The following is a 14832-nucleotide window of genomic DNA, read 5'->3' as shown; positions in this document are numbered from 1 at the left end:
TCGCGAGCACAAACGTAATTGAAGAAGCGCGCTTACGTACACAAGCACTTCGATGATCATTTCCGCTTGTTTTTATATAAATAAACAATTGATTTATTGAAATTTCTATTGATGCCATACATTGGTCGATCGATGAATATCTAATTTATACCAAAAACTAAATTTTATTATTGTTTTAAATTGCATTTCTTCAACTATCTAAATCTATTCTTGCAAAATTTACGAAAACTTTTATTAGATATAAATTCAATACAGATATTTTCATGTCTCGACTTTTTAAAAAAAAATTCAATAAACTATTGCGTAAATAAATGATTTAATTAAATTCAATTTTATCGTGATCATCAAAGTATTCTTGAGTACGATGCTGTACGAAATTGATAAAATGTCAAAAGGAAATGGAAAGAAATAATAAATATTAACATAAGTCTTTGACGCAGTAAGCTAAATAGAAATACGTACATTTCCAAACCGTAAGATAACACGGCATAAGACTATTATAGCATATGCATAATAAGTAGATACGTAGAGTTAACATTTTATTTTTAATATCAGTCATTTGCCTCATCTTTCTCTTTTTTATATTTCGTACGTACTCACCTTTTCCCTTTGACACATTTTCCGATCACAGAATCTCGTTGAAAATGGATGAAGAAAATAACGATGAAAACAAATTGTTCGATTTTTTATTCGATTCTTTATTTTCTATCCGATTCTTTATTTTCCTACTTTCTTTTTTTCTTAGCAAGAAAATTATTATGCCGGAAAAATGAAGGCAAGTCAACATGCTCGCAGAACGATTCTCCCAGAAAATTTCTCGTCCACTCCCTCATCTTATTTTCACAATTGAATTAACTATTTATATAGAATATATTATAATAAAAGCTGCGATCGCGCACGTATACATTCGTTTAATTATTTTTATGATCGTAATAGGAGAGTACGTTCAATGTACCAGTATACAATGTATCTGTGTATATGCTTGTGTCTTTTTATGAAAAGTGTATGTTGAATGTATGTAAGAGAGTGTGCGTATGTATGTCACTTGCTGGAGCGGGGGTTGGATTGGGTTTGGGTTTTAAAGGATAGGATTCTCAAAGAGATATTGCTGCGTCATCGAATATACGACAAAAAACGTCAATCTCTCATTCTCTCTCACTCACACACTCACTCACTCTCTCTCTCTCTCTCTCTCTCTCTCTCTCTCTCTCTCTCTCTCACTGATATCTATATCTCTATTTTTATTTACCTATGTCTAAAATTTCTCAATACATTCACATTCATGTATTCTCTCACTCGCGCCACTTGCATCTTCCGCTCTACTCTCTCGATTTGCGCGAAAATTTTCTTGTGTCTAGTACGCGTCGGCAATATACGATAATCGTCCCAGTCCAACTACAACGCTCGACTTATATTACAATCGGGGCCACACGTTTTTTTACTCTCCGTTATGTATATATATGTATATATATATATTTATTTATTTATATTACATACATATATATATATATATATATATATATGCAATTGAATAGTCGACGCTCGAGTCCGGCACACGCGTCGATGTCATTCGATCTAATTCTCCTCTGTATTTGCGTCAATTTGCTTTCATATATCTTTAAACATCTCCCGTGCCATCTAATAATCTTTTCATTTTGTGTCTTGCTATTTATATTTATTTATAATATATATAGATATGTATACATACATACATATGTATATATATATATATACTGCCATTTCATTTGTCTTCGTATGTCTTACGTACTCTCTTTTTTACCCCTTTTGCGTCGTCCGTGCATTGAACATATTTTCTATTTCGTGCGAGCACCGGCTGTCTCTCATTTTTTTTAATGTACATGCCCGCTAAATTGCCTATGTATCACTTATAAGTTTTCATTAATATATCTCGATCGCGACTGTATTAAAATTTAACATTTAAATTCTTCAATCACTACAATATTACACCGCGATATTTGTACAAAGAACAATCACATGAATTTTTTCGCGACCGCGTCACTCTCAAGACCAAGCCGCGGCTTCATTCCTTTCGTCCTTTTTCGTCGCGTTTGTAGCCACTTTGCTTCGCTTCGCAACCGTCCTTCTTCCTTCGACGATCTCTACGATCTCGTCGGCCTCCTGCGTCGTTTCATCTACCTTATCCTTTCTCTTTTAAACGGGAATTTGACTCCTTCGTTCTTTTTTTGTATTTCTTCCTCATTCCCAAGCACCCAAGTATCACGAATTTCGACGTGCGGCGTAGTAAGAAATCATCAAGACTGTCATTGTGGTGATCGTGGAGATTACGGATCATCGTTGTCCTCTGATTCTGATCTACGCCAACTGGAGCACAGTAGGTCCATTACGCTTTTCGTGTTGCTAGAACCATCGTTTCATCTATTCCATTTTGCAAGTACTCCTGAAACATCCGAGGTTGACCATCCTCAGTCTAACGAAAATATTATTTCAAAGATAATATTACAATAAAATAAAAATATATCAAATGTTTACATGTAAGTAATTTATTTTATTCGTACTTTGATCAATATTTTTCTTTATAAAATCTCTCATAAATATGTAAACAATTGATTGTATAATTAATAATTATTTTTTTAATAAATATACGAGCTCAATGTTAGAACAGTCATATATCAAGTAAAAAAATACAAATTCAATTTTTAATTATTGAATACACACACACACGCACGCACGCACGCACGCACGCACGCACACACACATACACAATGATAAATACTAGGAAATTTGAATAGAAAACTATTTCCTTCTGATAGAAACAAAGTCACGACAATTTAGTAAATAAGAACGAAAAATAAACGGATCATGATATTACATACAAACAGGAATCTTAAATAATAATATATATATATATATTAATAAATTAATTAAAAAAATAAGTTAAATCCTCTAGCTTATTTTTCTAGAGTAAAAGTGAACGATTATGTTTCATTTCTATAAAAATTTCAATTATATATAATGAAAATGTAATTCAATAAGTAATCAATTCATGACATTATAATCCAATGTAAAAAATTGTTAATTAGAACATTAGTATAATATACACAAACCTTTATAAGTGATGTCCGTAGTACTCTGGATAATGATACTGATTGTGAAAGGTAGGATCGCCGGGCGGTCGGTGCATCATGCTGGCCGCCTGTCCGTCCATCATATAACCCATCGTCGCATCCGGACTATATGCCCCACTTGGTCCTGCGGACAATGGTGGAAACACTACACATTACTACGGTTAGATCTCTGTTCCGTAATTGGCAGACGGGTACTGGACAAGCTCGCCGTGACCCCTTCCAAAGTTCTCGAGGAACTCAAGACCTCGATGCCCACTCGATACTCAGTCTCCTCATGGCAAAGAGATAGGATGAGGGAGATCGAGACGAGCACATATCGGGGAGCACGGCGAGCTGTGTGATGTAATTTACCAAAGTCACGATCATATCACTGATAATTTCAAAAGCTTATATCGTAAACTCTAAATATAATATTCTTAGCATTTTTAGCAAATTCTTTTGAATCATATTTTTGTTTAACACATATTGACGAAAGAAAGAAAATATAAATTAGTTTTTTTTTAAAGAAATCCTAATAACTAAAAAATATTAAATAAATAATATAAAAAAATATATGAATGCAATAATTGGCAATAAGCGATTAGCGCGATAAATAATGCGTAAATTACAAGTATGTATCTAATTAAATTTAAAATAATAGATACATAATTAAAATGATTGAACGAAATTATATATCTTGTAACATAAAAAAATATATATAAAACTTAATAGTAATACTATTTACTATTCAATAATGTTTATAATTTACTCGTGACACTGGCAATTGATGTGCGTATGTGTGTGTGTGTGTGTGTGTGTGTGTGATATTTTAATAAAAATTATTGATTAAAAGATTCTCTTGATATTCTGACGATTGTAATAGTTTTGTTTATAATCAGTATAACATCAATAGATAATGCATCCAGTTGCTAGCAACAGTCAGTATAAATAAATCTCTGTGATTTCTGCTATTGCTAATAAAAAAAAAATAAAGATGCATGCGAATAATAGATCACTGTTAATTTCAAGAAAATGTCGAAGTGTCAAGTGCAACTGAGAATTCAATCTCATCCAAACATTTCGATGCAATGTGACGACAGCTCTCCTCTGTTCTAAGCGATAATGGAACCTCGGGATCCATGGGAGACTCCCCTAGTTTTAATGTCGGTATCTTAATGTATATTGCCACGATAAATCAAGAGCACTGATTGCGTCCTACCCTCTATGCCAGTAAGTGCTCAACCGAAGCTGACGACACAAGAGAGAAGAAGAGAGAGAGAGAGAGAGAGAGAGAGAGAGAGAGAGAGAGAGAGAGAGAGAGAGAGAGAGATAAACGAATGTCGCTGAGGTCCGAAACACTGAGGCCTCGACTGCCACTGTGAAATGCTTTCTAAGCTTTTCATATGCTAAAATTTTCCTCCCTCAACTTATATCTCTTAATATTATATACAGTTTGCCATTGTAGATTTATTAAGCTATACACGCATTAACAGCGTGTGATCTTCAAACAATATATGTCGCAGATGTATACATATTAAAAATGAAAACCCATGTGATTTCGTTCTAGAGTATCTAGCATATCATCAGCGTATAATAAGACATGCCGATATATCAGGCAGCAACACACCTTGGATATATTTAATATTATCAAAAAATTAAAAAAAACATTGATATCCCTGTGTCGCAAAATAGAACATTATTAGCTATGCTAAGTTAAGCCATTGGTTCCAAAAAATCGTGGAAAGAACGCCAATTAAAACTTGTATCCGTTAAGATCGTGTTTTCATAGATACACAAGATAGTATAAAGATACAATCTAGTATATCGCGGTTCTCCACGGTTCGCTGGATTTTCCATCAGTGATTTGTCAAAAAGCGGGAAGCCCGTAATCTCGCTTCTTCTCTTCCTCCCTCGTACTCTGTCGACTTTTTCTTCATCTTCTCGTCCTGCCGACAAGTTCTTCTGCTTCGCAAAATACGTCGCCACGGTTTCAAACGATCTCTCCGCGCTTTACTTTGCCAACAACCAAATCGTAAATCACAATTATTGCAAGCATCCCCCTTCGTTCAGGATCTGTCTCGTTCTTCGGTTTCCTTCGGACTGTTTTTCAACTACGCAACGCTCTTCAATGTAACCACTCCCCATTCCTCGTTACTTCTTCGATGAGCATAATCACTACATATCCAATAACATCGGTAACGCAAGACACTAAAGGTAACCCTCTATTGCATTCGGAAGTAGCACTTTGTAACTAATAGTTCCCAACCTTTGGGACTCACGACGAGGTATTGTCACTTATTGTAGATCACACTTAAGAAAATGACGTAAATATTTTCTTTAACAGTCCAAAGCTGTTTAACACAAATACAAAAATATATTTAAATATGAAAAGCGCTATATTATCATACTATTACAATGTACCATTAAAGAAAATTCGAAAAATTATTACAAATTTCGCAACGACATCGCAATATTTAGACGTCGCGTCGCTTCCAAACGGTGGAGATGTTTTGTACGGCATGCTGTATCTCGCAACATGTATAGTTGTGTACATCAAGCAGAATGTAGCCGCATATTATAGCGACTACGATATTTCGCTAACGAATGCGATATTCGCTAAGGGATGCGCGCTTGTATAGTGTGATTAAACTATGCTATAACGCAGCGGGGCATCGATGGGATAGCCGACAATATAGGAAATTGAGAAATCGTTCGTTCCTTGCAACGTTAACAGAAAAAAAAACTACGAAAAGAAACCCGATCGAATAATGGCTGATGGGAAAAGTAAAATCCGGTGATGTGTGCTCGCGAGGATTCTTCTGGCAAAATCATCCCTTTCTATGTTGTGATTAAGTCATCATGGCAATGCATAGCAAAATATTTTGGAACAAGATATAATACAATTAGATTAAATCAGAATTATTCGTACGCGATAGGAAATTTTCTTGAATAACCATACAAGTAAAACTAAATAACAATGCAAGGTATATAGACTAAGTAAGATGAAATTCTATTGTTATTGAAAATCAAATTAAATCTATAGATTAAATTTTGTTTAAACAATTTAATCTATATATTTTTATATTTTATAATAAATAAAATAAGAAATAAAATTTCATAATAACTGATTAAGTCTCGTATATATAGAAATAAAAGAAATATCTATAATAGGTATATTAGATTTATCTCTTGAGATAAAATCGAAATTCATAAAATAGTCCCGGGAATTTCCTGTGAATAAATCATGAGTCGTATTGTAAAGGATCAAAGATGAAGATCGCATAGTCTGATTCATTATATGAAACCTTTGAGCTATCGCCTCGTTACGCTTTAATTAACAAAGGCGAATTATATCGCCGGCTATTATCACCGTCTTAATAGCCATTCTTACGACGTTGGAAATCCTCGTGCGGCTTTTCAGAGTCATCCGGGGAATTCGTTGATTCTCCGACGGAGGCCGGATACCGCAGGACGAAGAATGTTATTTTTGTCTCGGATTAAGCCAAAGTAGAGGGTCAATTCGATGAGGTTAGAGCCCGCAGTGCAACGAGACCGCACGACGTTACGAAAAACGCCGTATGGCGTAATGCAATAAAGTTCCCCGGTCGAGGTCAATTCATCGCATGTAGTTCGGTATCGTGTAAATCCACACACACAAAGCTACCCAGCCCCTGGCATACGCACTCGTCTATCGTCACATTCGTCGCATGAAACCCGTTGCTCAGAAAGCGCCAATATATTTCAAGTTGTGATCGCTAATTTATTTAAAATAATAATACGAGTTATATGAGACAGTAGGGTAGCATATACATATATATATATATATGTATGTATACGTTAATTATAATATAAACGCGTTTGACAATGTTTTGTTTCATTTGCATATTTATATAGCCGTACAATTTAATTATCGCTATAGACTTATATAATATATTAAAGAAAGAGAAAAACGATCTCTAAGAAAGATATATACAAGTAACAGAAATTCTCTCTCTCTCTCTCTCTATCTCTCGAACTATATAGCGACATTAATAGAATTCTATGATAATCAAACGAAGCAGTTTGAAAATTTCCTCAAATTCATTAAAGGCATTATCTTTATAACTGAATAAAATTTATTATCGACTCGTTAACTTGCTGCCATAGCGACCGATGGAAGAAGAGCCTGGAATTGCCTCAAGGTGAATCTAATTAAACTTTCGCGACAGACTCGTTCAAAGTAGTGGAATGTCAAAGTTCGGCCGCGAAACGGAACTGCTTCCTTCAAAACAGGAGAAGAAAATAAGTTAGGAACTCAAGGATGAACTACTTCGTAAGAAGATATGTTTTCACGGTCTTCTAGCGTCGTTAAACTGAAATTCACATTAAAGCTACAAAATATCCTAAGACTTTTTAATGTTATTTAAATGTGATGTCAGTATGTTGTATATGGTATTTCATTTCCATTCAAGTACAGATAGTGATACGTTGTAAAAATTTCATTTTACTTTGATTCTGAACGTTACTTAATGTCTATGGCTAGAGATTTTATTAAATTGATTATATCGGAGAAGGGTTCAGAATTGTTTTCATTTCTTGAATTATCTCATTCCATTAAATAGCACTCGGAAAAGAAGCCAAAATGTCTGCAGAGCTGAATTATTCAACCTTTGCAAATACAGTAATCCGTGCAAACACGGTAATGTTTATAATGTTTCGGCATTAATAACTGTTGCAGCTCACAATTTTATTTGACTGTGTGATTTATGTATATACCATTAGTTTGAATTTAACTTGGTCATCAAAAAAATTAAAAAAGTTACATAAAAGTTATATTGTTTAGAAGCTATAATAAAACAGATCGCGCAGAAATTTTAAAACTAGCTAACTATCTCCAAAATCCTTTTCAACGAATTCAGTCGCGCAACACAGGAACAACATTAGTAGTAACTTATGGTTGCAGCAGCCTGACCCATGTTTATAGTGGTAGGCGGAGGATCAGAGTTGAAGGTATACGAAGGCGTGTAAGGTGGTCGGACTCTCTGGCTGCCACCGATGCTTCCTAGATGAGCGAGGAATCCTTACGGAGGTTAGTGGGTGGTGTTTTCCAACTTAGTTGGTGGCGACACGCCGAGTGTTCACGCCGAGTTTCCGTCCGGAGTTCCATCGGAGTTCAAGCCGAGTTCTCCTTCTCGCTGGAGGTTTCCTAGGTTCGATATAACCTGACCTAACCTTACCGACAGAGTTTCCAGGAGCTTTCGCGAAGGAGGGTGCTAAAACCGCGAACAGAGACGAAGGGGGAGAGAGAGAGAGAGGAGGAGGAGGAAGGATAAAATAGCAAGGATGCTTGCGAGAAAGAGAGCAAGGGAAACCATGATAGATATGAGCAGTCTAAGTAACAACCATCAGTTTCCGGAGTTCACCGTGGCCGAGTGCAGTAACGAACTTCCACTCAAGATTTAAAGGAAGCACCCAAGTTCCATCTCATCCCGACGACTCGCTCGGAATTGACGACTTAATTAGCGACCAAGCAAGGAGCGCTAAGTGTTCGACGAAAAGGTCCACGAAGAAGTACTTCGAAGCTGCGGCGTACCGGGACGAAGGATTAGCCGGTTAAACCGGGTCGGACAAATTGTTGGGTTTCACTTTCGCAAGGTTCTGTCTGACAACTCGTAACGCCTTGCGAATATTCATTTCGTGACGCTTATTAATTCAATTATACTCATTATATATGGCATTCGATCAGATATTATCGATTAAATGTTTTTTGCATATGTTTTTCACAACATTGAACCTTGCTAAAATATATAAAATATAATTATTTTATTGATAAAATATTTGATACAGTATTACCAAAACCTTTGAAAAAATATTTCTGAATAATCCAAATTTTACATTTATCAGTAAATCTAATAATTTAGTATAATTTATAAATTGTAATATAATATTATGTAAGCGTTAAGCAGGAGACACGACAGTATCTCGGCGCTAAGACTAAAATAAACTTCTAATAAACTGAGAGAAAATTTACTCAATGGTATACGTATGGCATAAATTTAAAATATATATATATATATATATATATATATATAAGTAAAGAAAATAATTAAAATAGTGAGAAATAAATATAAAATAAAATTCATTTATAACAAGAAAAATAGAAAGTATACAAAATAAAAGCGAAGGAAACGTTCATGAAAATAAAAAGGAAGCTGATGAAAAACTAATACAAAACGGAAGCATGGAAAGTATGTAAAAGATAGAAAATGAGAGAGAGAGAGAGGGGGGGGAGGGGAGAAAGAGAAACGAAGGACGATATAGAAAGGAATCAGATTATAAAAATAGAAAGAATGTTTTTTACATTCTTCACATTCATTTTATACTTTTAATACAATTAAGTTTGGTAACAAAGAAAAGACAAGTATTACATAAGCATTTGTTTAAGTAATATGAAAGTAAAAATGTCTGAAAATATCATCTATAAAACAATTCTAAATATTAATTCACGATTTCATATCCTATTGCTCTAATGACATTTCTCAAAATAGAACGTACATTAGTTGATACGTATCATCGTGAAGACGTTTATACGAACGATACCCATTGCGAGTCAAATCATATCTCTTGGCAGTTGATAAAAAAAAGAATCTAAGTTTTGCCTTTCCTTTCTATAGGTATTTTTCCGAGAATAGCTTAGAGAGTTCGAGCTTCTCTATTTCGCAAATTCCGGCAACTGCCGACGGGACCACAACGATGATGATGGGAAGAAAACGACGAAGAAGAAGCGATAGGCAGACGGAAGGACGATTCGCCAGGCGGAAGTCGGAAATGTGCTCCGGAACCTTCAACAATCCCTCGATGAAACTATTGGTCATCCGCGACGCAATACCGGATACGCCGGATCTAATAACTCATCCGCCCTGCTGTTGCCTGGTCTCCTATTCTCGCTCCCCCTTATACTATCCTTTATATCTTTCTGTCTCTCCCCTCTCTCTCTCTCTTCCCCCTCCCTTTCCTCCTTCCTTTCCTCTATCTCTTACATGCTTTGTCTTTTTTTGCATTAGCTCTCTGTACGGGCTTTCTTTTTCTGTTCGTAAGCATTTCTCCCACACATTGTTCATTTTGACGGTGATTGTAGATAATGTCATCGACTCGGAAAATAATATCAGTGTCGTAGCGTCGTTGTATTGTGACAAAGTAACAATGTATTTGTGTTGTTTCGGCGGCATTACTATTGTTGAGGCTGGCGTGATCGTAAATGCTATGATTAAAACGATAATAGCAACAATTGCGGAAATCGTTTGGCATTGTTGCGCATCGCTTGTTCAGATTTGCGTCACACTGTCGAAACGCGTGCCGTAATTTACCCTGTATATTTCTAATGCTATATCCATACACCAATGTCAAATATAATAATAGTGACGCGGTATAACATTATTATAATATTGTAGTAGTAATGCGTACAATTATGAAGTACAAAACATGATATATCGCTCAATTTATATTTACGTGGAAATCTAGATTTTATAATTAATATTGTGATGTAAATATATTTATATTTTTCAATACATGTGTGATAAAACATTTTACAAATAGCACAAATACTATATAAATTACATATAGTATAAGATTCTAAGTATATAAGATTATAACTGCAACGATTAATCTCATACTATGTATTATATTCATAGTATTAAATGATAAACTTATGTCCATTTGCACATGCTCAATGTTTACAATACCACCATATGTTATTATACTGTAGTTACTATCTGAAGTAAAATTAACCTTATCAATTCAGTCCATCTTGGGCTGTGTCAGTAGGATGTCTACCACAATGAAATCTAAAACGTATTGCTGACGCAAATCCACCGACGAAGGGTAATCTTGACGCGCCTCACCATTCGAATTCCAGTTTTGCTCAACATGTTCTCTCTGGGGTGAGTCGGTAGTGTGATATACGACGCGACGTAATTGCAGGAATTTAATCAATCAGAGATATAGCCTGGCGCGAGTAAAAGATACCCGGAGTAACCATGGCAAGCCGAGTTAAGCCCTCCAGGAGTCTCATTTAAGATAAACCCGACTGGCAGAGGAGCGAACGAGAGTAGAAAGGAACAAAATCACCACCGCTGACATTGTCGTTGTCCTCGCGTTGGTTAGATGATAAAACGGTAGGACTACTATCCTAGATTCTGTACTATCTCCTCAACTACTTCTCCAACTCTTATCCTTCTCGTCCTTCTAGCTCTTCAATGTCTTCGTTCTCATTCCTCTAGCTGGTACACTTTGCGAATCGCACGAAAACTCGCCCCCTTTTACCCTTTCCACCTATTCACACACAGGCATGGATCTGTATATGTACATGAAAATACTCGCCGAGGTTCCTCTACTATCCTCCCGCGACCCTCTCTGATATATAGCCCTTCGGAGGTCGATGACTTCCGCTATTTTTCTTCCGCTGTCTCCAGCAAGCAACTTCCCTTTCCTAACGTCCACCCCGCGCACCCAGCCGTTTCGGTTCTTTCCAACGTTCTCATTCTACTCGAATATCCACTAACCGTACACGGACATCGATCGGCCCAGCTGCCGCTATGAAGCATATCTCATCCGCAGAACATTCAGAGAATGTTGGCAACGAAAATCAACGAAATCCCGCTCGTGCTAGTGTTGGTTGCATAACATATTAAATAGTAAAATTCATTCGTAAAATCTCCATTGATTTCACTATTCTAAATAATAATCATTTATGTAAGCTATACTTCAATCACAATTTTAGAAAATTTACATAAACTTTATGAAATTTTAAAAAGATTTAAAAAATAGTAGGAAAATTTAAATCAAACAGAGAATGAAGAATAATTCGCAACAATATAATAATTCATAGATAAATGTCGCAACAGCTATTTGGAGAATGACCAACGATCGAAGCATTGTGCAATAATGCGTCCTGTCCAAAAAACCTCCAAAATTGAAAACAAACTGCAGCATCGGGGCGAATATTGTGCGCCAGCAGCTGAAAACAGTGCAAACAAGTCGCGCCGAAGTGGTTGGTAATGAATACATAAATCACGATTATTGCATACTCTTTTTCTCGAGCATGATGTTGGATCGATAAATCAGGGAAAGAAAAGAAGAGAACGCGGAACATATGAAGCGATGAGGAAAGCAAAGAAGCTATTGCATTTATGGATGATCATCCTTGTGACAAGCCAAAATTAATTTACTCTACTCTTCGAGTTAGCGTAATGGCGTTGGCATATTTTAACCCAGTTCTTCAACTTCTTCTATGGTGCACCCGCGCTATCGCAGAGTGACATAAATTTCTGTTAGCAATACGCGGTATTGCGATTCACAAAATTCATCTGGTCTCTCTGATAAAATCTAATGAATGCTCGCAGTTGACTGACTCTTTAGTTGACGCGATAAATAATTAATGAACAGATACAAAGGGACAGAATATTTCTCGCACTAGCCATAAACTATTTAATATTAATAAGGTTACGAAGCATAAGAAATGCAATATTCTCTTTATGGAAGTATACATTATTTTATATACGTGCATAGAGTATTTAGATATTTTAACTAATCCATTAGATATAAACTATAATACTTGATCTATAGTTTAATACATTGCAAATAAATCTTTATTTTTTGCTTCGCAAAAAATTATTAATAACTATCAAAATGCTGTATTAAAATTTCTTTTTCATCAGTAGCAATGCAACAAAATGGCGATTACAGATTATTATTATTATTATTAAACTATGAAATGTAATAATTTAAGATTTTGTATCGTTTAAAGATAGATACTAACTTTTATAGTCTGTGTGAATATATACTATGACGGTAAAAAACTTTACTTAAAAGTACACACACACACATCTGGAGACGTGATAGTGTTTCGGCACTAAGCCAAGCGCAGCGTCATTGTGTATTACATATTACGCGCATGGGCAAAGTCCACATAGTGGGCAGTGTTGACATTGCCCAAGTTGCCTGCTGTACAATGTCAGCATTGCCCACTTGCGGACTTTGCTCGTAATATGTACAGACATACATATATATGCGTAAATAAATCATTCCAAGATTTTCGATCGAGTAATAAAGATTAACGCAGCAGCTTATAATATGACGCTATCATTAAAATTTATTATAAAACTATTAAATTCGCACCTGTCTTTGTATTGCTTTAACAAAGCTATGCGTCGCGCATTGAACTTGCCATTGTAGCCTAAAGTCTAAGATCCGTGGATTATATGAACCATCCTTAACAGTGTCAATAAACTGAGGTTATGAGAGCCACAAATGTCGGAAGTGTATCTCCTTACGACAGACATAAATAAGCTCCGACGGTAGCTGGTCGTTTAAATGTCGCAAAGGGAACTCCACTGTGAAACCCCGTTTCGTTTCTCCTGAATGTGCGATATAATCCTCCATAAGTAACGATTCTTGTTGGCTTTTTCCAGGTCAGGAAAAAGTAGGATCGGTTTTCAGATCGATAGGTATCATATGATGTAATTACTTAGCATGCCATTTCTTAATAGAACTTTGGCCAACTCGACCGCTCAAAGTAGAGATGAAATGCATTTTGCAGACAGCTTTATTTCATGACTCGCGGACGCGGAACCTTCGACCGATGAGCGATAAAGATGCTTAATAGCCAGTCAGCTTCATCAATATATTCTTCCTACGTTGAACTTCTTATCTTGTACTTAAGCGCGCCTAAATGAAGAGTAGCCTTCGTACGAGTTAAAGCGTTCCAACGTGATGCACGTTTTATACAACATTTTTTATTAAGCTTGCTATAACTGTAACCAATGTGGCTGTATTAAATTGAATAGTCCATCAGCATCGTTAATGCATTGCATCTCGCAATCTGGCATTTGCTGTATTGCGCGATGGATGGACCGCACTGCAAATTCTCACGCATTTCACGCATGTTTATAACACAGAGTTAATGAAAAGTAAAGTCTTTTGTGATGAATTTATTATTTAATTTAATGTAATTTTTAAAAATTATCAATTCTGAACAAACGTTTTTTTTTTTTCAATCCAAATTCAATTCCAATCAGTTTCTATTATTCATCTCAACGAAAATTACGTCTGAACTCTTCAAAAATATACAATATAATAATTTAACAACTTAATTCTGGAAGATTGTGATGCACGATTCGTATATTCGACTTAAAACCAATGTTTAGTAAAAGTACGTAATAGATGAGCAAGCTGATATTTTCATGATACGAATCTTTTTCCTCTTTCGCTGATGCTGAAGCGGCAAATCAGCCAGGTTTCTTCCTGGTCGCCATTACTGTGGTAAAGCCTTGATGGCGAAAGTGGTCTAGGGGCAAACGGTCAACGAGACTGGAGATGAGATAGAACAGGCCATTATGGCTACGCCGATAAGATAGGGCTACCCTTCGTGCTATGTAGAAGTTCCAGCCTTCTGGGTATGACTTGATACACCGGACGCGATCCATGTCATGAAAAATCTCGTTGGTGGAGTGGAAAGCGTATATGAAACAGAGGAGAGAGAGAGAGAGAGAGAGAGAGAGAGAGAGAGAGAGAGAGAGAGGGAGAAAAGGCGTTGTCCAGCGCCCTCGAGAACTCGGACCTTATCTTTTCATACCGATCGTGACCGTCCAAGACTTCATTTCCGTGTCCGAGCGATTCCCGCCCTCGTGCCAATTTATATACCTATGCGTAACGAAATGGACCCTATGCTCGTTTACATAGAATGGATCAAAGTTCGGCAGTTAGGGGA

The 14832-nt window shown here is 36.0% G+C and overlaps 1 protein-coding gene across 1 annotated transcript in view; it reads right to left on the bottom strand.

Moving 5' to 3' along the window:
- Positions 1-1552: 1552 nt before the first annotated feature.
- The window catches only part of hth (Meis homeobox homothorax), a 369578-nt gene continuing 356298 nt past the window's right edge, over positions 1553-14832 (bottom strand). The window contains exons 14-15 of the mRNA XM_018540853.1: positions 3087-3252; positions 1553-2449 (exon numbers count right to left, since the gene is read on the bottom strand). Coding sequence (XP_018396355.1) covers positions 3089-3252 — 164 coding nt within the window. The 3' untranslated portion in view covers positions 1553-2449; positions 3087-3088. The remainder of the gene's footprint in view (positions 2450-3086; positions 3253-14832) is intronic.

The sequence above is a fragment of the Cyphomyrmex costatus genome, unplaced genomic scaffold (assembly GCF_001594065.2).
Source record: "Cyphomyrmex costatus isolate MS0001 unplaced genomic scaffold, Ccosl1.0 scaffold270, whole genome shotgun sequence".
Lineage (NCBI taxonomy): Eukaryota > Metazoa > Arthropoda > Insecta > Hymenoptera > Formicidae > Cyphomyrmex > Cyphomyrmex costatus.
Note: the sequence above shows the minus strand (reverse complement) of the source record. Positions and strands in the feature narration are given on the sequence as shown.